Source organism: Rutilus rutilus (assembly GCF_951802725.1).
Source record: "Rutilus rutilus genome assembly, chromosome: 17".
Classification (NCBI taxonomy): Eukaryota; Metazoa; Chordata; class Actinopteri; order Cypriniformes; family Leuciscidae; genus Rutilus; species Rutilus rutilus.
The window spans coordinates 34,699,452-34,725,625 of record NC_140230.1 but is presented as its reverse complement, the minus strand read 5'-3'; the positions used below and the strand labels follow the sequence as shown (position 1 = coordinate 34,725,625).

Genomic DNA, 26,174 nt, shown 5'->3' with positions numbered 1-26,174 from the left:
CCTTTGCATTATTATCAAATGATCATCTCACTATAGCAAATTGCATTGTGTTTGGGAGAATTCTGCTTTCTAACAGGCAAATGGCAATCGAGTGCAGTTAAAGGGCAACTTCCAGAATAGGTAACCGAGAATGCATATTTCTTATCCGAATAATCTAACAAATAGTGCATGCAGAGTGAATATGATTTCAGATTCCAATCAACCAATCAGATTTGGGTTGCACTTTATTTTACAGTAGCACTTACAGTGTACTTACCTAATAAAGTACTGTGATATTAACTACAAGGGTTTAGGGGTTGGTTCAGGGTTAGTACCTACTGTAATTATTACAGTATGGAAATGGGGAACAGAAACTGTAAACTTGTCATTCAAATCTGAGTTTATTTGACAGTTCTGTCAAGTTTAGGCTTAACCCCAGGATTAGGTGCTTCTCCGTCGGTGTTATTCACCTCTCATTTCGGTCTGATTTTGGGGATAACTTATTGTTAGGGATCGGACTGTGTTCTTGTAGGAATGTCGTTCTAGGATCAACAAAATATGATGATCCAGGAACATGAAGGGTGCTGAAGTTACATTTGTTGCTCGCTAGATGTCGCTGCCGTTTAATAAACGAGAGAAAATGATTCAAACGGTAATTCGTTCACTGTCCAGCAGGGGGCTCTGTTTATATCGCTCGATTTCCTCAGCAGGAGAGCGTCAAATAAACATTTCAATCTCAGTAATACATGATTTTGTGACACGATTGGTGTAAAATCAGTTTTACTTTCTTTTGTGGGAATATTTTCTGTGGGAGTTGGAATGTGTTCCCTGGAAAACGCCTCTTGCTCAACACATGCGGCCTTACACACTCCCAGAAGACATGTTGACCAAATTTAAAACCATATAAAGACTTGTATTTCTTGTTGAGACTGGAGAGCACAAAGATCTTGTAGTACTAAATATCACACCGATTCTACTACATTGTCCTTGTAAAAGGCAAAATATTTTGTGATCGTTTATGAATGAAAAAAAAAAGTTTATCTTGAATTGTGTTGAACATAGTCGCAGCTTTCTAGATGCTCATGTAACTGGTTGACCTGCTAATTTGCTGGTCTTTAGATGATCATGTACTGGTTAACTTGATAATTTGTTGGTCTCTCTATGATCATGGTTGACCTGCTAATTTGTTACAAAGCGGATATGACCATGCAATGGATAGTCAACATTTTGGACGGATTTCTAGTGCTACATGAGTTGATAAATGGCAATTCGATCGTTTATGCTCTAAATTATATATTAGATATGTGAAGAGACAGAATTTTACTCCATTAACACTGAAGCAAGATCTTTTCTCGTTGTTTGCTGAGCGGATTCGTTAATAACAACAGACAGAACAAATAAATGAAAGCTAAACCCATGTGAATGCCAAGTGAGACGATGATAACACGATGAGTAAATCTCGGTTTGTTGACCAAACAACTCTAGTCCAACACGTAGCTGTTTATTATTGGTAAGAAATCAATAAGAAGATGTCACCGATGTTCCAACCCCGTCTGAAACTCAAACACACGACTCTGGTGACAACGAGGAAAACGTGCAAGTTGTGTTCTTCTGAACACAATCATTAATCAGCACTGAGGGGCTGCACGTCTATATGTTGTGTTCAGCCACACCTCCCACTGAACCTATAGGCGGACCGGGCTTCATATATAATGTGGAGGAACATCGTGTTCCTTGCTTCAGTGTTCTGCCACTCTCAACTCACGGCGGTCCATATCATCAGGTAAGCAAAAAATAAACACAAGATCAGTGAGTTTCATGACAGTCATGTTTGCGCAAAAAGCGCAAAAATGTGTCAACGCAAGGTGGGATTTATAACGTTACCCCCTTTGTAAAATTACTTTTCTGATTGGCAATTGGCAAATTCTGATACTGGTGGTAAATAACAGTATATTCCTGTGGTAAATAACAGTATATTCCTGCACCAAATGCAAACATTCTTCCCTAAATGGAATAAGTGAATTTATGGGTGTTTCGGTTCATTTTCTTTGTTTGTTTGTTTGTTTGTTTGTTTGTTAAAACCTTGCAGTTTTTTTTTTTTTTTTGAAAAAGCATTGACAATGTGCGGTTGATTGGGACGCTTTTTCCAAGTTATCTCAATAGGAAAAAAAAGTCCCAATCACCCATACGTCCTTTTTTTTTTTTTTTTTTTGTAATTTATAGTTTCATATGAGCAAGTTTCTTAATTACTGTATATGGAAAGATTATCAAAACTACCGTGTTGTAAACCTCATATGCTGCTCATTATGGATCTACTGAATACAATATTGTTTGGTCCCAGGTTTTGCATTTAATAAGATGTCTTAACCACAACTGGCAATTTTGGTTGTTCATAATGATAAGGGAGACTGTATTAATTTGAAGACATTGTATTGAATGCAGATTTGAATGACTGTAAAATCCAGGTTATTTCTGTAATATTTCATGCTAGTTTACTATTGTAAAGTGGTTCAACAACATTGTTGGAAATTAAGTTTTGATGGCATGTTCCACTTGACCTAAAACTAGCTTGGCATTTTTGATTTGATCTTTCTTTATAGACCAGATAAGCAGATGTTAAAATATGTTTCAGATCAGTGTCGTCATTGTGATTTCATTTGGAATTTACTCCTACAACAATTATTACTTTAAATTCACCCAAACCTGTGGAAGGGACTTTTTGTCCTCCGATGAGGGTCATTTCAGCTGATTGAGTGTCAGCTTGGGGATCAAATGTCTCCTGTGAATGTAATTGTATTTTCCTGTCATTAATGTAGAAGTGTGAATGGTAGCCGTTTGGTTTAGACTATTGATATTCATGTCTCTGGGGGCTGAATATTCAGATGCCGCTCACAGCTGTTTACAGTTGCTATCTGTTTCAAGTGATCCAATCACAAATGCTCCGCTAAAACTGCTTGACCTTTACACCTGGTATTTAAAGGGTGGTTGACTATGATTTCACTTTTTTAACTTTAGTTAGTGTGTAATGTTACCCTGGTAATCCAGAGTTCTTGCGAGAGCACAAGTTGAATTTGCTCAGCGAGTTACTCTGGCGTTGAGTAATGATGCTCATTAAATATGCCCTTGTTTCCAAGCTGCACCAATCGCATCGGGTTATCTAATATAGGCGGGCCAGAGGCGAGATGACGACAGCGCTGTGACGGGGAAGTCATTAGTAAACATTGCAAGATGGCTATGGATGAACACCAGTTGTATGAAACGGCTTTGGCCGCTACAATGAAAGATTTTGACTTTCTCTCTAAAAGAGGAACAGAAGACGGCGCTCGAATCGTTCCTTTGTAAGAAGGGCGTTTTTGCTTTTTTTGCCGACCGGATACGGCAAGAGTCTAATCTACCAGTTAGCTCCGCTGGTAGCTAAGCGATAACTTGTTGTGATTGGTCATAGTGTTATCTAATTGCGTGCAGTGAGATTTTCAAATGCATGCTTGGTGCCGCCCCTCGAGCTGGCCGATTTTCATTAGTCGATGCTAGACCATTAATCTTTTAGATTTAGGTCTGGATTTCCAGGCTAGTGTAATGTTGCTGTTTGAGCATAAACAACATCTGCAAAGTTACAACGCTCAATGTTCAAAGCAAAGGGAGATATTTGCTTTTAAAGAAATTGCTTTTTAAGGACTACAACAAACGGCTGGTAGAGACTACACCACATTCCTCCCGGGTTAGTGACATCACCAACCCTAAAATTTACATAAACCCCACCCCCTGAACACGATTTATAGATTATCAAGACAGAATCATGCTAATCAATGACTTAAAGATAACTACACATAAGCTACACAAATTCATCAACTAACCATTCAGAAATGTCCTGTTGCTTCTACATGTCACTTCTTCTTGAGTCTCTCCATCATTGTCTGAATCCGGTTTGGACACAAAAGGCTAAATGTTTTGAAATTTATAGTGCATGCAAGCTGTTGAAGCTCCGCCCTCTGTGCCGGGAGCAGCAGCTCATTTGCATTTAAAGGAACAGACACAAAACGGTGCGTTTTTGCTCACCCTCAAAAAGTGACAATTTTAACATCTGTGGGGTATTTTGAGCTAAAACTTCACACACACACTCTGGGGACATCAGAGACTTATTTTACATCTTGTGAAAAGGACATTATACCACCCCTTTAAACGTCTCAAATCAAATGCATCTCTCTTGACAACTTGGGTCCAGTATGGACTTTCTGGTTTCATAATTGCATTGCTGCATGTTGGTGAAGTGCAAAAAAGTCAATTTTGTGTGATAAATGTGAAGTAATTTGTGATGTTACATAAACTAAAATGAGGATGTGCTTCACATGATCTTGTGTGTTCATATCAGGCATATTGTAGATGTTCTTAAGTTTTGTGCATCTATATGTTTGTGCGCTCATGCAGTTATTAACTGGTCATGTTAACTCTTGCGCAGTGGATGATTGATGTTTTGCTCCCTGTTTGAACGATGATCATAAACCTAGATGATGCTTAATGTTTTCATGTCACTGCCGAGAGCTCTTGCTACAGAGCCATGTGCTCAAACCATCGAAACTGCACATGCCACTAACATGAGAGGTTAGGATGAGGGCGGCGCTTAAGCTTTAGTAGGAATGGGAATGCTCCTTACGGCTGGGAATCACTCCGATTGGGCAATGATGTAATGCTGAGCAGCATCACGGACACTCAAGCGAATGCAAAGCGAGGGATGCTGTGAACGTCTGCTTTGTTCTCAGTGTATGAGAATGGAGGGAAGCCCCCAGACTCGTTTCAGACGTGAGGGCGAGTTACACATGGGGGCGGGGCTTGCGGGGATGGTGGGATGAGGAGGGGGAGGAGGGTTTGTTAAAGAGTGAAAGGAGGGGTTGCGCTACGATTGCTTGATGCACAACAAAGCTTGAGGATTTCTCATTCAAACCCTAAACTCTCCTAACCAAAATAATAAAAAGGGTTGCACAAGGATAATGAGTCCTGTTTTAGGGTTCATGAAAGACTCTTTTTGCATATTTTTTTCAAATTAAGAAACATTTCCACTAAATACTGATTACTACCCAAAAGTTTTAGCTTTATGGTTATATACATAATAAATTGTTCTCTTAAAGGGATAGTTCACCCAAAAATTCAAATTCTGTCATTTACTCTCCCTCAAGTTATTCCAAACCTGTATGAATTTCTTTCTTCTGCTGAACACAAAAGATGATATCAGTAACTAAACCGTTGCGGGGCCCCATTGACTGTAGTATTATCTTCTTTCTTTTTTCCATACTGTGGAAGTCAGTGGGGCCCCACAACGGTTTAGTTACCGATATTATCTTTTGTGTTCAGCAGAGGAAAGAAATTCATACAAGTTTGGAATAACTTGACAGAATTAAAAATGTTTGGATGAAGTAACTCTTTAATACTCTCATAATGCACACAATTCTTGACAATGTCACAAATTAATATCTACAAATATAGCTTAAGTTCTCATTTCTCTTTGGTTTTGGGGACGAAATGTTCTTGACAGGTTTTATGAGATTTGCCCTTGTACTTTTAGTAACTAAACAATAACTGATCAAAAGTTCAAAGATCTTGTTGTAAAAAATGACTACTACCATGGTTAATAGGTTTTAATATTGTATTGTTGGTATGGTTGGATTTTTATGGCAAGTGTCAACAAGACCAGCCTCAGGGATTCACATCATTTTAAATGTGCATGAATTAGATTTAAAATGACTTGCAATACAACCAAAATGTTGAAGGGTGTCTCTAATGCCCTGTTTATTAAGATTTGTTTTGGTCGAAGTAAACTACGCTAAATACAGGTGTAAACTGGGTGTAAAATGTTTTGAGCTTCTCCGCTTTCGACCACTTCTAATGGTAGTTGAAAACCCATTGGACCGAATTGCTTTCGTAGTGTAAATGCTCATGTGATCGAATGTGTTCAAACATCCACAAAAGACCGTCTTCCCTCCAAATACTGACCTAATGCGTAAACATTATGGGAAGCGCTCTAGCCAGACGGGATTTAAACTTTGTCGGCTGAAGATTCAAGTTTGTTTTGAAGATGAAAGACGTACCAAGCACAACGTTCTCTCGCCGTTCCTGATTTCTAACACACACTCACAGCGTTCGGCTGGTCTTGCGACTGTCAGAGCAGAAACGAAAGCTCCTGCTCTCCGTATGTTTTTCCGTCGTCTCCGGGCGCGTTCATATGCAAATTGTGTGAGCTTACTTTGTGCGTTAGATTGAAAGATCTGAAAAAAACATACATTTACCCACCCATAGCCTCTCCTCTAGAAGAAATCAGGACAGAAGTGGTTAAAAGTGGACAAAAGAGACGGGTTAAAACACCAGGTGTAAACGGGAATGTGTCTCTCGTCTACTTGTGTTCCGATCGATCAAAGTGCATCTTAATATCAGGTGTAAACAGGGCCTCACTCTGGAAGTTGAAAAGGATAGTCTAAAGCAGGGGTTCCCAAACTTTTTCATTCTAGGACCCACCTAGACAAGTATAATCAATCTCAAGACCCACTTGCACTGGTGCTACCAACTTTCTCAGTTGGTCGCACCAGCATGATTTGGTCGCACCTTTTTTTTTTTTTTTTGCTACATGCCATGGGATTAATCAATGCATGCTGATGGTCTTAATCTGCATACCCTAGTTTTTCACTGATGTAAAAAGACTGACAGTGACAAGACTTCATGTTAGCAAAATATTTTTAACTGTTAACTCTTAAAAAAAAAAAAAAACATGTATGTTCTTTAATGTTTGATTATAATTTTACCGTCTTCACATAGGGATGGGAAATGATAAGATTTTATCAATAATAAAAATGCCACTGACGATTCTGCTTATCGATCCGATTCTTTAACGATTCTCTTATCGATTCTTAATAGCACTGTGTGGAAAAATGTGGTCATATGCTTTTCAAAAAAAATAAAAAAAATAATAATATTTTAAAGCTTGAGTAAGCAAACTGTACTTTTATGTAATTTATGTAATAAATAGAGCCTTATTGTAAAGTGTTACTGATTAGTTATACACCGATTCAGACGTCTCCTGAGTTCACTGTTGGAAAGATCAGTTGTTTTAACCATTCATTAAAATGAATCGTTCAAAGGAGTCATTAGTTCGCGAATTGGACGTGTGCGCGTTGTGTGATTATCCCAGCAGTTAGGACATGGACATCCAAGATTTGTGTCAACACAGAAAACATTTCCGACTTTTTACCACCGTGTCAATTTATTTTGATTAATATGTGCGAGGGAGAGAGAGGAAGACAGCGCCTAGTTTGGAGATGGTGAAGTCTTGTTTACTTTTTCGCCTGGCTCCGAGAGAGAGAGCGCGCGCGACCTCTCTCTCTCTGCTCGTTCTTTCAGTTAAACATGCACTGTGTGACTCTGTCACACGCGCAGCAGTTCATCTAGGCTACTCACCGATCAAATAAGACTTTGGCGGGACAAAAATTCACTTTGGCGGGCGCTAAAACTCACATAAAAGTCGTTTGGTCATTAATCGGACTGGTTTTGTTCCACTCATCGTAACAAATTTAGCTGCAGCTAAGTGCCTTTGCGCGACCCACCTTCTCTCACTGCGTGACCCACAAGTGGGTCGCGACCCACAGTTTGAAAACCACTGGTCTAAAGTGAAGTGCGTGGTCAATTGATGTTTAAATGGTCTACAGTCTGATATCTGTCAGGTTCTTTGTCTTTATAAATAACTCATGCGTGAATAAATTAGGCTTTCATTGTCTCACAGTCTTTTTAAGGAGCTTAATTAAATCCCATCATGATAGAAATTTACACTGGAAACTATTTTTCTCACTGAAGAGAAGAAATCTGTTCCCTTTACCACACAATGCTCCAAAAGACAATAACAACCGGAGTAGTGCTTCCCAGTCTTTGTAACTGCAAGGTCCTCCATTGTCAATATTTGAAGGCCCACATGCACAGGCTGTGGAATTTCCTCTTCTGCTGAAATCAAGTGGTGTTTTTTTTTTTTTTTTTTAAGCTTATTTTTAATTGAGAGAAACTAGGGTTCATATGACTGTACAATCACATTGTCTATTTTATCTTTCCTTAAAGCGGTTTTCTTGGCCTTAAATGTTAGATTATTTCAAAATAACGGATGTAATAAAGCCCTCTACCGAATCAGGTCATTGAGATGATCTTTTGTTACATCACTCTTTGTAAAATCTGCAGTGATGCATTCTGTAATTCAGACCAGTGAAGTGGAATAGACTTGCATAACGAAAACACTTTGCCACATGTGGTCTGTGGCGTAGAAGCATAATGTTGTGTGAATGCGGTCACTCCGTCCTCACTTAGAGGCAGGATAATGGAGGATGATCTTGACAACACGTTGAGTATTTGTCACGATTTCATAAATGCAAAGTGTGTTCTTTCTGTTCACATGGCTATTAAAGTCATTCTTGCAAAGGCAAAGTGGGTGTGTACATGTGCAAGCCAGAAAGCCCATGATGCATTCTGACAGCTGTGCATGGTGAAGAGAGAAGAGAGAGAGAGGGCAACACACAATCCGCCAATCTGACGGCAAGAGATCAGGTTGAATAAAAGGGCGGAGCTCCTGAGAAAACTTCCTCTTGGAGCAGCTTCTTCATTTGCTGGCCGCTCATGCTGTTTGCAGTCTGACTGGCAGAGGTCTCTGCATTTAAAGTCCAACTTCAGCTGCTAGAAATGAGGTTTATTGGCTAACCTTTGAAGGTCTCATTGTTTTTTCCATTCCAGCTGTTTTTGGAGTTTGCCTTGGAGCAACAACGACGGAGTCATTTTCCTTTCCCTGAACAAGCGTGCATTTGCAGCAAGGTTGGTAGATGCATCCCAGACATGTATCTACCATTGCCTTCTCACTTCTTGCCACTTTACAAGTGGTTAATGTAGTTCTAGTTCCTCTTACCCACTTGTATATCATATTTTGAGTACCAAATTTGCAGTCGTTAGTCTAAAACGTGAAGCTGTTCTAAACTCTGAGTTCGAATCGTTGTTTTGTGATCTGTTCTGAGTAATGGTGCCTTGCAGGCTTTGGACGAGTTTTTCTTCTGTTTCTTATTTGAGTCAGAGTAGGTCTGGTTCAAACCAGCACAGTATGTATTTTCAGACAACAGATTACTGTCACCCAGACGTGATTCTCTGCATTTGTTCGGGATTGTTGCCTACGGCGTGAAGTGTTCCCTTGCTCTTGCATCAGCCATATTCGGTTTATGGCAAAACAAACTTTTTATTTGTATTCTTTTTTTTATTTTTGGTGTTTCTTTTAACCCTAATTTTGAACTTTCCAAGGACCATTTCAAGGTTTTAATAGCATTCTTTTTTTCTAATGATTTTCAGTCAGAATGGCTGAATAAGTGGTCCTTTTTGGCGCACTAATTATTTAAATGTTCACAATTGATTGCATTCTCGTTGTTTTTTTTAATTGACTCGTCCTGTCCGGTCTACAGGTTCACACCTCGGCATTGCACAACCCTTCGGGAAGTTCGTTTCAGTCGTGTGGCGCACAAAAACAGCAGTGATGATCATCAGACTCGGCAGACTGACTCCTGGATACTTCCGTCTTCTGCAGGTTGGTATTTGTTCAAATCTTTTAACTTGGTTAAATCTGTGAAAAGTGAACCTTTTTGGATTGCATGTATAAATGGGTCATCTCATGAGGAACCAGATTTCCTCAAATCTATTGTTAATTGTACTGTGAAAACATACTGGAGCTTTCAGAACTCCATTTCTTTCTAGTGAAAAAAAAAAAAAATTATTTTAAACTAAGCTGCTTCAATCTCTTGATCTGACATCTGAGACCCATCATTAATATGATTGCTCACATTTAAATGTATTCGGTGTTCACCAAAAAAAAAAAAAGTGCATCAGAGAATAAATAAAATGATAAAGTATGATATGACCCCTTTAAAACGCATGCATGTGTGACACTTACATAATGGCTTTTTGCGAGGAGCAAGTAATGTTGGTTAGTTTGGGGCGTGATAATGTCCATTGGAAAGATCAGACTGGTGCCGGTCTGGCTTTTACACTGCATTCCTCATGGCTAAAAGCGACTGAACTAATTATATGAACAATGACCGTGAAGGGCTGAATGAAGGCTATGTACACATGGGAAATACCAGTTTAAATTCATCTCTCATGAGCTTGATGTAATTCTCACGACTTGGAATATAAAAATAGCGTGAAAGCCGCAGGGGGGAATGGTAGTAAACAAGCAACTATCTTGATTGATTTGTTTTGACAGACATTCATTTTAAAGTTTTAACATTCAAAACATTATCAATCCTCCATCTTGAATAGCAAATTTAATTATTGGACTAATATTGGGGTATAACAAACACCTACTTTTTCCATAGTGTCACAATAGTTCAGATTTTTACAGTATTGAGCTGCTTTTTCCAACAAGTATCTACATATATTGTTTTATGTATTGTGCATGTAGATTCAGACGAGCTAATCAAATGGTGTTTGGTGTTTTTAGCCCCCAACGGCGCCTTCCAGGCAGCGAGGGGATGGGTAGGTTTAAGGTTGAGGTTAGGGTTAGCTGCCTGGAAGGAGCCATTGGGGGCTAAAAACACCATCGAGCCAATCAAACACTACTAGAACTACTTCGAAATGTCAAGCTTATTACTTAAAATACTGACATTAAAACCCATGAACATTTAAAAATTCTTGCAGTTTGAACAAATCCTCTTGTTAGTCAGTTTAATAACCTGTCCTTAGTTTTTAATTCGACAACAATTTTCCATACATCACAAAACTCTGAATCATTAAGTTTGCAATGCATAAAAATCTGCAAATCTAAGGCAACCTTATTGTCAAGCCCTGCCCTAATGATTAAATGCTTAATCTTTTTAATCTTAAAAAGATTATCATCTTACTTTTCTTAGACCCCTCTAAACCTACTTGCTTTAATGGAGATTGCAGAGACTTGTTAAACCGTCTTAATGTCGTCACCTTGAGGTTTGCGGTGGTTAAACCCGAGTGTGGCGTCATTCAATGAGCTTTTATAGACTCCACTTATCACAACAAATACTGTCATAATCCTTCATATCTGGTTGTAAAATAATATTTAATTAAAGCTACCCTTTGTAACCGCATGAGTCTTGTGGAATAACGGTGTTTTGGTTGTGCTTTGCATCTCTGCATGGATGAATGTGGATACTTTTTGCTCGCTCTCATTATAGACGACCTATTATGCCCTTTTTTAAAGTCTCGATGTTGTTTTTGGGCTCTGCTAGAAGAGGTTTTCATGCTTGAATGTTCAAAAACGCATTATTTTCCCCATATTCTCCATTGTTGCAGCTCCTCTCTTCCCAGTCTGTCAGTAACGCTCTGTTTAGTTTCTGTCTCTATGAAGCCCCTCCTTCTGAAAAGCACACTGTGCTCTGATTGGTCGGCTGGAGCAGTGTGTTGTGATTGGTCGAGCGCTTTGAGCGTGTTTTTGGACGAAACCGCCAGTTTTAACACACTACTAACTAAATCAACCAGACCCCGCCCCATTATTCTGCATATTAATTATTTAAATGAGGAATATTGTGACGTGTTTGATTGGTCGAGTGCTTCGAGCGTGTTTGGGAAATATCCCGTCCCTTACCATAACCGCCGAGAATAACTCCCGCTGGAGGGACTTTGCAGAGCTTTTTCATGTTCAAACAGCAACATTACACACTAAAAAAAGTTAAATAGTGTAGCTTTCATTCAAGTTGTAATTGAGTCCTTTTTAGTCGTCATATGCTTTTGATTGCAAACATGCAGAATGATGTTCCTGTCCTGCTGTTACTTTATTGGCAATAAATATTTAATGATTCCATATATCCCACACAAATGAGCAGGACATTGTGGTCTTTATGAGGAAGTCTGATGATTGTACAAAATTTTAAAGCATTTAGAAGATGATGGCCTTGTTAACGATCCTTTTTCCCATTCTTTTCGCAGAGGCAGGTAGCAGGAGAGGTTCAGGCCCCGGCTCACGACCGCTCCGTCAACCAGATCGCCATGATGCTGGCCATCATGGGCCTTGGCATGTCCTACTACAGCGCCAAACAGATGACCGAGAAGGTTCACCATGAGCCCGCCCCGTGAAGATGTGCTCCTGTCCTTCGGAGTGACGGCATCCGGAGAAGACGAAGCCAAACGGAAGATGCAGTTGGATCTTGAAGATGTTCAGACTCTGTCACACTACACCTTTCTATAACCGTTGGATTTCCAGGGATCGCACACCATGGTGCTTCTGCTTAGGGGTTCTCTTGCTTTAGTTTCGCTCTCAATGGGGTCTGGAAGGGGTTGAATGTTGTGGCCTGAGTTTCGATAGCTGCCGTGGTACATGCATATCAGAGAGTCAATCAATTCTGCTGTGGGTTTACTGGGAAAAAACTCGAGCTCCATCAGCGCATGTCTAAATATGGAGCTCAACTCTGAGCCATAATGTCTTTAAAAGGGAAGGACCTCTGCATTTGAGATGTACCAAGCAACTATTGAAAGCAGGGCCACTGCACAAGGTTGAAATGCTGGATTTATTTAAGATTTCCCCCGAAAAGATGCTATTGAAGAACGTCAGAGACTTGAGGATTTATAGTGGGAGGTACTACACTTGTTTTAGACACTTTAGGAAATTTATTGCAGTACTACAGAGACTGTTCGAGGACCTTATGTTAAAGTTACTTATCTTTCTTTCATAATAACAAACAATATCTTCATATCATCTTGTTTGTTCTGGCAAATGGCTTCAATCTTTAGATTGTTAAAGCCGACTTTCTATGTGCAATTGCATGAGCTTAAAGCAGTTTTTTGTGAAACCAATCCATATGTTGTTTCTAATACTTTTTATGATAATGTGATTTATGATGATGACGAATGTACTGTATGTTATATTTTTAAGACACAATGATCAAATAAAGCTGTGAATAATTTGAACACGATCAAGTAATGGGAAGCAAGTCATGACTCAAGAAGGTTTAGAAGAAACTTATAAAATAAGTTCTCAGAAATTGTCCGCTGTTGACAATGTCATTCCTGCTGAGTCGAGTTCCACAACGAAACCATATGAAGGGTTTTCGTGTCGACTGAAGCGTGCTGTTGAACAGGAAGTGGGCAAAGCCTCAGGCAACAACTTCCTCTATCTGCACGCAATATTTGTCTACCATCCTGCCTGTTGCCTCTGTCTTGAAGTCTGGCCCACTTACCATATTCAATAGATGTCGGTTAAACCCAACATTTGTACACCTTGTAACATAAGGTGCATCTGCTCCATCACTCCCCTCATATACTAAGCAATTTAGACCTGAACAGTACTTACACACGTACAGGAACACCGATGCATCTACCAAGACAGTATTTTCCTCATATTCTCCATTGTTGCAGCTCCTCTCTTCCCAGTCTGTCAGTAACGCTCTGTTTAGTTCCTGTCTCTATGAAGCTCCTCCTTCTGAAAAGCACACTGTGCTCTGATTGGTCGGCTGGAGCAGTGTGTTGTGATTGGTCAATCGCTTCAAGTGTGTTTGGGAAATGTCCCGCCCCTTACCATAACCGTCAGTTTAACACACTACTAACGCAACTCAACAAGCCCCCGCCCCTTTATACTGCGTATTAATTATTTAAATGAGGACTATTGGCTGCGTCTGACATGATGAGCTCTCTTGAGTAGCTACTTATTTTAAATAAGTAATTACTTCACGACCGCTAAAAAAGTACGTATGTGTGTAGTATGAATGTAATCTGGACGTCTGCCGGAAATAGTAGGTCATCCGGGCACTTTTTGCCTTCTCTTTTATGAGTACTGTTAATTCGGACATACTACTTTTGTCTGTTTTTTTCGTCTACTTTATAGTAGGGACACATGCGAAGTTCCCGGAAGAAAACTCAAGACTGCAATGGAGGCGTTTCAGGGAGTTCAGAAACAGTGACACTGACATAGAGAATAACTCTCACTGGAGGGACTTTGTGCTTTGGAAATTTGCAGAGCTTTCTCATGCTCAAACAGCAGCATCACACACTAAAAAAAAAGAAGAAAAAGAAGTATAATCGAACCCCTTCCTGATTTTGGTTAAACCCCAATGGTGAATTGCGTCCAATCCACCCAACTACCACCAAATGTTTCTTTTGACGCCATGATTTTCCCATTATTACCAAGCAGTTAACACACCATTGCTGTGTGGATGGGGGAGCGGGTGTGTTTTTAAGCGTTCGCTCGGATGCTCTCGGCAGATGTGATGTCCTGTGACAAGCCGAGGCCACATTGCATGACACGTTTCATTACGCCAATCGCCTTTAGCTCCTCCTCTTTCCGCTCAACTCTCTGATCACTGGGCAAACTTGCCCAAAAAAAATACCGCTGGGGCAGTTCTGACATGCTAGCTCAGGACATGAACCTCAACACGCTCGTCCCATTGGCTGTCTGGTGATGCATCATCATGGTGTCTTTGCTGTGAAACAAAAGGATGGGGATCACGTTGGCGGCGGCGTAATGCACATGGCTGCTAAAAGGGATGGATAAAGAAATACCTTAAATATGAGGTAGCAGAGGCCTTTTCTGTTTGTTGTTTTGATGGTGATTTGTACATGTAAGAAGCACTTTGAGTTTGAAATAATGGTGAGAATCATATTTTCTATATGATTGATTGCTTTGTATTAACGAATGACACTGAAATGTGAATTAAACCATATAGTTAACCATATGTCCATCATTAAGTGACTTGTTTTGTTGCTCATGCCATGTTGCTATGTTTCATTAAAGTCATTTCAATCATATGTCTAATTTCAGTTGTTGTTTTCATCGCCTCACACATTTGTCCTAATTCAGTGGTTTCAACTGGTGCAAAGCTGGTCTTTTTTGCAAACAGCAGGGGAAAAAACAATGCAAAATACCAAAAATATAATGCAACTTAGTTAGGAAAATAAAATAAATGGACAACACTTCTCATATATGCTGGAACTTCAAAAGTTGGGGGTCAGTAAGATTTTTTTTTTTTTTTTTTTCGGAAGGAAATTAATACTTTTATTCAGCAAGGACGCATCAAATTGATCAAAATGTGGTTCTTAAAAATGTTTTATTCATCAAAGAATACTGAAAAACTGTATTGCTAATTTCATCACTGATCAAAATGATTTCTGAAGGATCATGTGACACTGAAGACTGGAGTAACGACGCTGATAAATTCAGCTTTGATCACAGGAATAAATTAGTTTAAAATATATTCACATAGAAAACAGCTATTTTAAATTGTAATAATATTTCACAATATTTCAGTTTTTGCTGTATTTCTGATCAAATAAGATTATAAGAGACTTCTTTCAAAAAAAAGCTTAACGACCACAAACCTTTGAACAGAAGTACATTTTGTTATCAAAGGTCATGAAGGTCACGTAAGGCGGGTGCCAGTAAGTCTGGGCTACCCCGCGAGAAAGCAAAAGGCTAACATTTGAACTCTCGAAAAGGTAATAAAGTTTCTAAGAGATAACTTGCACACAGAGGAGGCTGCGTCTTCCAGGCAAATGGCCTCCTGCTCTCAAAAGGTGTAAACTCTGAATGCAAATTCTCATTGTACTAAAGGTGTGACAATTCATAGACCCCCGAAGTATACACACACCTCGGCCTACAGGCCTTGATCGCTATCAGCCCCTCTGTGTCTTTGGGAAATCCAAATGGTTCTTGTGGTAGAAAGAGGGGGTTGGAAAACAGGAAAGCAAATGTCTTTGTTTATTTCAAATATCTTGGATTATTTTCAATCCTACAGTCATCTAATCTTTCTAAAGATACAGACAACATTGTGAATTTAAAATCTGGGTCTATGAAAACCAGTTGTGACTGAACATGGACTTAAACCATGTCATTAAATATATCCAGACACTCACATCTCTGTTCTTATCCCACTACAAGCACACACAGGCGTTTGACATGATGTCTTGGTTGACGTGCCGGTCCGTGTCTGATGTTCTGTCTGGACCGTGACAAAGATCACTGTGTGTCGCAGCATCTGCTCTGTCAGCCGCTCAGTGAAAATACGCCATCATGTTCTCATCCGCGTGTTTGTCCTTCTCTGTCTTTCATCAGGGTTTGTGGGAGAGAGTTTATCACTGCAGCAATGCTGGATAATCCTGCCTAGAAACTTGTGGGCATTTCCCGTCGTTTTGATTTGATATACAGCAGTGGCCAAAAGTGATGTCTTCACCCTTCACCCTTTATTTCAATATTATTAAATATTTAAGCATATTGCATAGTCGTGCTCGGAGCCAAGAGTTTTATTTGTGATAATAACGCAATGAAACATGACAAATTGTGTGGACATAATTTTTGGCATACAAAGAAAATCTTCATACAAAAGTATATCTTCATACAAAGATATTGTGAACACATGCAAAAACAAGAGAACCAACAAAATATTTCTAACTGTCAATGTTTGCTTTTTTTCTGTGAGCTTTTTGGTTTTCTATGCATTTTATGTTGCATATAGTACAATAAAACCTGTAGCTGTTTATTTTGCCAAATAATTTTGTAAGACAAATACCTTAACCAAGTTTAGTGTTTTTTCTTCCTTCACATTTAAAATGATAATATCCCCCTATACTGTATCTGACCAAAAGGTAAAGCTGATATGAAATTAAAATGCATACTATTTACTACTTAAATATTCACTTACATGTTATTTAAAATCTAAAACTATATATATATATTTTTTTTTTATATATTTGTCTTCAATAGTTTTTTTTTTTTATTTTTTATTAAAAGATATTATACAAAATATATCTTAAAATCTATGTGGGTTTTTTTTTTTTTTGTTGCTAAAATCACAAATATCTTTTCCCTTTTTTGATCTGACTCCATTATGGCATGTAAACCCCATTTTCACAATCTAACTGATCCTGTTTCACTCAACAGTCAACATACATCAGATTTTAGGAGGTAAAATAGGTTGCAAAGAGTGTTTCTCATTGACTTTGTCAGATTTTGGTTTAGCTGTTAGCGAATTAAAAGATCCCTATATACGAATAACCACGAATATGTATTTAACAGTTTTATTTTTCATATTTTAATGTTTTGCAGAGGTCTCTTGCTGCTCTGCAGATTTGATCAGATTTGTCACAGATCTCATCAAATTCTTCCCAGATCAAATGATGCTGCTCATCTGCATTCATATTCCAACTCTAGTATATCTGAATTGTTTTGATTCTAAGATGTAAACATGTTCATTCTTAATCAGTTATAACTGTGCATCATGTGTATTTATCAGTGTTGGTGTGTTTGATGCAGAATCATACAGTAAAACCATCTCTGCATGTGATTTCAGTGGTTGCTATAATAAAACCGCATGTATTTTAGTCAAATACCCTTGAAAGGCAAATCTGTGCAAAGCCATGCAGGTCTTGGCGATGGACGTGGCCATTTTGGGGAATGCAGCCTTTGGAAAGATTATATACAGCATTTGAGCCCTGTTGCAAAATAGAGAAGTTAAAATGATGACTCAAGGAAACGAGGACCATAACATAATCGTATCATTTTTTTCATCAGCTTATTTAAATCTGAAGATATGCAAGTTACACTCTGCCATCTGTTAGCATGTTCTTTTGTGCTCTGAAAACATATACATGAATATTTAAGGTTTAATAAAACTGCATTAATAACACCTTCAGTCTTCAGTGTCACACGATCCTTCAGAAATCATTCTAATATGATGATTTGCTGATTATTTTGTGGATACTCAGATTTTCAGGATTCTTCGATGAATAGAAAGTTCAACGAACAGCATTAATTTGAAATAGAAATCTTTTGCAACATTATAAATGTAACTTTTGATCAGTTTAATGCATCCATGCTGAATAAAAGTTTTAATTTCTTTCAAAAAACTATTGAATGTAAGTTTATATCTTAATTTAAGTGCACTTCTTTTTCCACAAGTGGTTGTTTGTGAAGCGCTTGACTTCATTTGTAAGCGAGAACATCTTTTCCCTGGAGCAGCTTGAGATCAGCATGTATTTTAATCACACAAAGCATGTTTTAGTAAAAGACTGAAAGCTTAAATTACGCTGCAAATTCATTTTGCACAGAAGCATTTTTAGATGTGTTATATGAGAAAATGAAATGCAAATAAAATGGTCATTGAGTGTGAGAATTCAATATTTTTGTATATCATGATCTATATATCTTTCTTCTCAGATGATAAAATAATTTCCGCACTGAGCTCAAACTCAAGCACCTTCACTGAACCTTGAGTGCAGTTGTGTTTTGCTCAAAGGTGATCACTGACAGCCTCATTGCAACACTCACACACACTCAACTCATCTAAACACTGACGTGAGGGCTGGATCATTTCAGGGAACAGGTGCTGGGAGACATCGGAGTGGTTCAGGTGGAAACATGTGGAGAGACAGCCAAAGTGTGTTTGACACGGGAGGAGAGGTTTCCAATAAATTCCCTCATCAGCTGCCATTTTGCCCTATTGGTCAACAGATGCGCCGTCACAAATGCTGCCCTGAATAGGATGAGAAGAGGATTTTGTGTGAGATTCATCATAGTGACAACAGCTGAATGTGGCATGTGCTCTGTGATTGGCTGGCTCACGTCACATGACTGAGTTACATAAAAAGTACATGAATCTGCCCTACATTCTGATGTCAACAAACTTATCCCTTATTTAAATTGATGCCTTTGGCAGATTCATTTTATCCAAAACTACAATGCAAATGTATGTAAATTCCAAGTTAAATTTGTATAGCCTACTGTAACCTATCATATCATTTGACACGCATATTTCTCTGGCCTCTGATCAACATGATCAAAACTTTGCTGAAAAACCTGTTGCACACATGCTACTACATGCCTTCTGTCGTCTGACTGTAGTTTATATATTTCAGCAAGTAAAAAGGCCTTTTTGTAAAAACGCCCATCAGCTTCACTGTCTTTTTGCTGTGAAATCTTTTTTATAAGTTAAACATAAGAACTTATATGTTATTTGTAATATTTCAAGATGAACATTTACTGAACATGAATCAATGGTTTACTTTATTATCCATACATCTTTTTTTTCTTCTTTTTTTTTATGTTCAAATATGATCCATCAGACTTTTGAGGAACGTTTCTTTTTTCATCTCTCGATCATCATTGTATGTTTTGAAACTACAGAGCTTTGATCATAAAAGTAAGCATTTAAATATCATCTTAATAAGAAATGTTATTGGCAGATTTAGAGTGACGACTGATATTTATATGCATTTTATGTGAGTACTGTTGAAAAGATCGCATTGCTTTACATTAATGCATCAGAGATTTTCATATTTTTGTCCATATAAATATCAGCATCTGCACCAAATTGCATATTTTTGGTCAGTTTGGGCTTCTGAATTATTTTTTTTTAGCGGTTTTTCCCTCCCGCATATTCTCGCGATTTCATACGATATGAGCCATAAAAGCCTGATGTCAAATATCAAATGATCAAATATGATACTTAACATAAAACCATAGGCAAACTTTTGCTTAGATTTTGTTTTATATATTTATTATTTTATATTAGGTTTAATATCATTTTTGTCAGGCTTTACACACTAAAAAAAAAATCTGGTCAAGAAACAGGTTTTACTCCGAAATTGCTATTAATAATTGCAAAGAAGTTACAAAAAATAATTACAAAGAAACTGCAAGTAACACTTTGAATTAAACATACATTTTTGAAGTAGAAAGACTTGTAAAACATACAATAATCTTTTGAAACTTTGAAAAATCTTTTTTTCTTGACGAAAAAAGCACTTTTGCCTCATTTTGCTTTGTTTCATTGGCAGATTTGTATTCACTTGTTTTAATCACTAAATGCTTGATTCTTATTTTCTGTCAGCCATTGTTTCTGAGTAGGAAAGGAAGCTGTTGAGCATGTTAGGTTGTGTAATGTTGTCACATTCTTCCTATGAAACTCTAGGGGCCATTTTTGTTGCACTTCAGTGCCATGTGATATTTTTGGTCACTTATTCTGTGCACATGAGGCCCGGGGTCCCATTTCAACAGGTTACAGCTAATTGTGGCAGATATGTAAGAATGACTATGTGTGTTTGTGTTTAGCAGGACATCCAGGACATCAGTGAGGCCTTTGAATAAGAAGTGAGTTCAAACATGCGGGAAAACCTGCTGAATAACTGCACTGCAACCAGTTTGAACCAGTTACCAGAGACGGGTGGGGGCAATACAAACAGAACCAGATCTCAGTACGGAGAAACACAACCCTGGAGTTTCAGAAATGTGTCTTTGGGAAGGTTTAACCAGCAGCAGTTCTGGGAAGAGTGGTCCTAATCCTCTGGCTTAACTGCAGGGTCACGGTTTGATTGGCAGGTAATAAATATCAAAGGGATATATCTGACTATTGTGTGAATCACTTTGGATAAACACATATGCCAATAATGTAAATGTAAAATGTAATGTTATATTAAGCACAAGTTCACTGCCTCTCAAACTAAAAAAAGAAAAGAAAAGAAATTAACACTTATATTCAACAAGGATGCATTAAATTGATGAAAAGTGACATTTATAAAGTTACAAAAGATTTCTGTTTCAGATAAATGCTGTTTCTTTTGATTTTTCTCTTCATCAAAGAAAACTGGAACACAAACTGTATTATGTTTTCCGCCAAAATATGAAGCAGCACAACTGTTTTCAGCATTGATAATAATCAGAAAAGTTTCTTTAGCGGCAAATCATCATATCAGAATGATTTCTGAAGGATCATGTGACACTGAAGACTGCAGTAATGATGCTGAAAATTCAGCTTTGATCACAGGAATAAATTACTTGTTGCAATATATTCACAAATAAAAAGTTATTTTGAATTGTGATCATTTTTCACAGTATTACTGTTATTTTTATTCATCAAATGCAGCCTTGGTGAGCAAACATCTTTATTTGTTTATTTTTGCAGTAACATGCAAAGTTAAAAGCATCTTAAAATAATCCAAAACAGTGCATTCAGGATTAAAATAAAAATGCACGTTAAGTGTAACATTTTATATTATTAGTTGCATTTTTAAGTTAGTTGCAAAGATTTTCCTAAAGTCCTGTGAAATTCCTCGAGGACATAGAGACGATTGCTGAGGCTGTTTGTAGGATCACTGCATTCCTCACAGGCAGGACAAAGATTGGGGGGGGGGGGGGGGGGGGGTATTCTGGTGACCACCGAGCCTCATACTGAGTCACATAACCATACGTTACATGAGGGGCAGAGGTCAAATGGTGCTTGCGTAACAGAGGAGCTCTGATTTATGAAATCTCTGTCAAGTAAACAGCAGGTTTGGTAACGTGGAAGTCACCCCTATATTAGTATCTATGGTCTTTCAACACATTTTTAAAAATCTGAGTTCTGTTCCATTACATTCTGTCCAGTTGTTTTTGAATACATGTACAAAAGCATAAGCCCCAATATTCCCATAAACCCATACTTCAAGCGAAGTGGAAAAACAAACTGGTGTGATGTCATTTCTAACTAAATCAAGCCAAAATTAAGTTGCTTTTGGGAGTTTGAAACAGCTTGCCAAAGCAAACTTTCCAGAATAGCTCTTTCCGGCTGTTAAACACCTTCGAACTACCATTGGTCCATGGCGATGATGTAACAGGTGGGTGTGGCTGAGAGGCTCAGAGAGGCTTCATGCAGCTCTGCGCAGACCAATCGGCGGCTGACTTGAAGCAGTGCATGCCGGTTAGAAATTTTGTCCGACTTGATACAGCCAGGGGGGCAGGGTTTTTTATTATTTTGAAGGTACCCCAGGGCGCCGCCATTGGCTAGCGGACCCCCACCTGCTGTTAGCATCCCATTGACTCCCATTCATTTTGGCGTCACTTTGACAGCGAATAACTTCACATCTGAGGCGTTTAAAGACTCCATTTGTCCATTATTTATTTCTAAAGAAACACGAAAATGTATAAAAGGCTTCATTACCTTGTAGCTTCTGTTATGGCCCCGTAGAAGCAATTTTTGTAAAAATAGGCTAACGGTTGCGTCATAACCACGCGGCTCTCTGTCGCACAGTAGAGAATTACCGTATGGACAGGAGGAGAAGCTTGCGCGCAATCGGGGGGACGTGGAGGCAAAGTGACAAAATAATTAATCAGAATACCTAGCAAACGTTTCTCTTGCTCCTAGCTCATGGACACCTCCTACTCACGCTCTCCGTCTCTGCAAGTTTCGGAAGGGAATGATTCAGATTTCTATTGACACAGCTACTAGAAGACAGACGGGTTGCTCACGTCACATCTACGTCATTAAGCTCAGTTTGAGTCTGCGCAGTACGCTCGACCCCCAGGAAGTAAGAGTTTCTAATTGACTTCACTTTGGGTGTTTCTCAATATACGTTCTTCAGCGATCTTGCGTCCTTGTGTTCTCGTTTTACGTCATCATTAACCGTCGAAGTTCAGACCCAATTCTCAAGAACGCAAGTACAGAGGACGCATGAAAGAACCCGGATGTGTTCTTGATACCGAGGATGCATCGAATGCAGACTTGAGCTAATACTCGCCTGGTGTCCCAGAAGTCATTGCGGGCGGTTCCGAGTTCGTTCTTCCAAGGAAGCTTGGCAAGACCGGTCTCCACGAGAACACAAGTCCGTTCTCTGCGTTCTTGGAATTGAGAAACAGCCAATGTCTCCGTTGAATCCAATGGGGTCGCTGTGTCCATTTCTTTTACTGTCTATGGATACAGCGCCGACGCCACGTGACTGTGACGTATGCCATCAAAGTACCGCGAGAGCGATTCGAGAGTAGCCGGAGAACTCAGCCAGCGGAGTTCTCAAGAGCGGCTGCACTGGGCTGCACTGGGCTGCACTGGGCTGCACGAGGGCTGATGACGACACAGCTGTTCCACGATTGGCCGGATTCACCGCATGACAACGATCACGTGTGTTTCGTGTTTATTCGAACACCTTTAGTTCCTCTAAAGCTCACAAATCAGTTTTGTATAACAGTAAACACTCTTTTCATGTCGTTGCGATGTTATATTGTGTCATGTTTATCAAATTAAAACTGATTAAAAAACGTAGACTCCACTTCATTGATAGTAGCTTATGCTGAACTTTATTCTTGTTCAAACAGACGCTGTATGAAGCAGTACATAAAGTATTGAATGAAAATGTCTCTGAAACATCTGTGTATTATTTGGCAAATATTGCATTTATTTCACTTCAGCTGTGGTAAAGTATGCAAACACCACATGAGCGGTCACTGCGGGAACCAGAAAGTGTCCGACTTCACGTCTCCGTTTGCAGCTCCTCCCCGCCTGCACACGGCTACTCTCGCCGATCGGTTACATCCAGCGGCAGCCGATGTCGAACACACCTGAAATCTTCTCCACTTGATTTCTTCTGTTCAGTCTGTCGCGTTCAGACGTCTACGAGTGCAAACACGAACACGCTGGATTACCGCTTTATAGTAGAAAACAAAGTTGTAATTCTAAACAAAAGAGACACTGACACTGTTTTTCTGCTGCTTTAAAGAAATGCATTGTATAAAGTGGTATGTAAATTAATGTGACGTGACTCGACTGTGCTGAATTATAGAGCTGGTGCAAACATATTCATATCATTATTATCAGATGCTTTCTTAACTGCTGTTTTCTCACCACTGTCATTTTGTTGTGTGTTTGTTTTGGTATTAAAGGTGCAGTAAGCAATTTCTGAGAAACACAGTTGATATTTGAAATCAATCAAACAAACACACCCCTCCCTTCATTGCTCCGCCCCCAAAATGCACGACCACTCTATGCAAGAGTGGATGTCTCTTTATCATAGCTGAAGCGAAGCGAAAAATAAAGCAAAGATGACAAACAAACGACAAGGAAGAACAAAAAATGAACGTAGTACACAAGATATACAAGCAAGAGTTTGATGTTAATCTCTAGCAGCACGCACACAAATCAGTGTTACTCACTTATGGAGCAGAAACAACACTTCTGCGCTGGAACGCTTTTCTAATATTAACACGGGTCTTGAAGCTCTTGGCTCTTGCCACATTTTTACATATTCATCTCTAAACGTCTTCTCGGCAGTGTGGGAGGCGTCGGGATGTTCGCTACACTGATAAAAATGATTTTGTGGTGAAGTAAATACTACAGAAAAAAACAATGTAATTTACATGAAAAATTTAGTTAAGGCAAGAATGAAAAAAAAAAACTAAGTAAATTCTATATTAGTACTCAGTTCAAACATGTAGAAATGAAAGCGTAAATATCAACGTTATAAAATTAAAGGGGTGGAATAATGCCCTTTTCACAAGATGTCCCCAGAGTGTGTGTGTGAAGTTTTAGCTCAAAATACACCACAGATATTTTTATATAGCATGTTAAAATTGTCACTTTTTGAGGGTGAGCAGAAACACACCGTTTTGTGTCTGTCCCTTTAAATGCAAATGAGCTGCTGCTCCCGGTACAGAGGGCGGAGCTTCATGAGCTTGTGTCCTTTTACCTCACAAACAAAACTTTTAGCCTTTTATGTTCAAACCGAAGTAAGAAAGATGGAGAGACTCAAGAAGAAGTGACAACATGTAGACAACATTTCTGAATGGTTAGTTGATGAATTTATGCAGCTTATGTGTAGTTATCTTCTAGTCATTGATTAGCATATTCTGTCATGATAATCTATAAATCATGTTCCCGGGGCGGGGTTTATGTAAATTCTAGGGTTGGTGATGTCACTAACCCGGGAGGAATGTCCTGTAGTCTCTACCAGCCGTTTGTTGTAGTCCTTAAAAAGCAATTTCTTTAAAAGAAAATATCTCCCTTTGCTTTAAACTTTGAGCGTTGTAACTTTGCAGATGTTGTTTATGCTCAAACAGCAACATTACACACTAACTAAAGTTAGAAAAGTGAAATCATAATCAACCACCCCTTTAAGTCACCCCATCATGCACTGGGCCTTGAATAATTAATGAGGTTGATTTTTCACTGTTTTCCAGCTGTATTTACACTGTTTTATCATTGCTTTCGTTCTTAGGATGAGTAACGTGCCATTTTGTGACTTAGAGTTCATTTTCTACTCAAAATGACCCATTCAAACACAAAAACGATCAATCAAATGTTACCGTCATTGTGTATTGTCAACCGAGTGTTGAGGTCTCTGTGTTCACGTGATTAACCTTTGACATGTAGATATGTTGTCTTACATTAAAATGATTGTATTAATTACTTGTTGTTACTTAATTAAGTGAAGTATATGCTTAAAACGAGTGATTTAATTCAATATTATAATGTTAGGGAGAACTGTATTTGCAAAGGAAATTTGAACTAAATAATTATTACTCAACCTTTTACTAGCCAAGTTAATATTACTTATTTTCTTTATTACTTTCACTTAATTTAGTTAAATAGTTTACTTAATTCCATATGTGAAATTTACTTAAAAAATATGTGTGAAATTTACCTAAAAAATATTCATGCAAAAACTTGCCAAAGAAAAATTATGTAAATTTTACTTATTGTTTTTTTTCAGTGTAACAGTAAACCACTGGTAATGTATTTTGAACTTATTTTTACTCCTAGGACGTAACTTCACCATGAGTATATAGGGACCTATTCTCTGGTTCAGGCTAGGGCTTGTTTGTAGAGATAGTGTGCCCCTGCTGGTAGATGCTGTAACTACACCCTTTCAGGGGCAAAAATCATGCATCACCATTACCGTTACAATGTAAAAAAAAAAAAATAAGTATAGTGTTTACTTTGAAACAAGTTTTGCTCAGACACTGCTAGTTAATTTCACAAATAATTGCTAAGAATTGGCCAGTAACACATTGAATTAAACATGAAATTTGTAGAAAGACTGAAATAGTATTTCCTTGTAAACGTACTCTAGTAATCTTTGTTTTATTTACAACTTTGAAAATCAGTTTTTACAGTGTATTCAAAAGATAACAGGCAGAATAAATGCATAAACAGCAGCAGAAATGTGATTTATCAGTCATTACATACACAGCTTTTGATATTAACAACAAAAGACGTGCGTTTTCACCTCCTCTTTTTGTTTTAAAAAAACGGACACACCTATTTTTTTTCTGTCCTATCAATGCATGATTATATGGTTTGTTGCATTTAATTATTTGTGTTAAGCATTGCTGAAATGTCAGAACACAGACACAGTTTGATCAGTTAAGAACCAAAAACCTAAATGAATATGGTCAAATTAAAGTATATAAGATCACAGTCACAGTACATGAATGCTGGTGTATG

At 38.3% G+C, this 26,174-nt stretch overlaps 1 protein-coding gene across 1 annotated transcript; it reads left to right on the top strand.

Moving 5' to 3' along the window:
• Positions 1 to 1,661: 1,661 nt before the first annotated feature.
• Positions 1,662 to 12,562, top strand: LOC311276509 (putative transmembrane protein ZNF593OS). Its single transcript, XM_084386205.1, has 3 exons — positions 1,662 to 1,762; positions 9,441 to 9,562; positions 11,932 to 12,562. The coding sequence occupies exons 2-3, from the start codon at positions 9,512 to 9,514 to the stop codon at positions 12,076 to 12,078; spliced, it is 198 nt and encodes a 65-aa protein (XP_084242331.1). The 5' UTR covers positions 1,662 to 1,762; positions 9,441 to 9,511; the 3' UTR covers positions 12,079 to 12,562.
• The last annotated feature ends 13,612 nt before the right edge of the window (positions 12,563 to 26,174 follow it).

Coding starts and splice junctions, on each gene's coding strand:
- LOC311276509 (XM_084386205.1), top strand. CDS start 9,512: ATGATCATCAGACTCGGCAGACTGACTCCTGGATACTTCCGTCTTCTG. Junction 9,563..11,931: donor GATACTTCCGTCTTCTGCAG/GTTGGTATTTGT, acceptor TTCTTTTCGCAG/AGGCAGGTAGCAGGAGAGGT.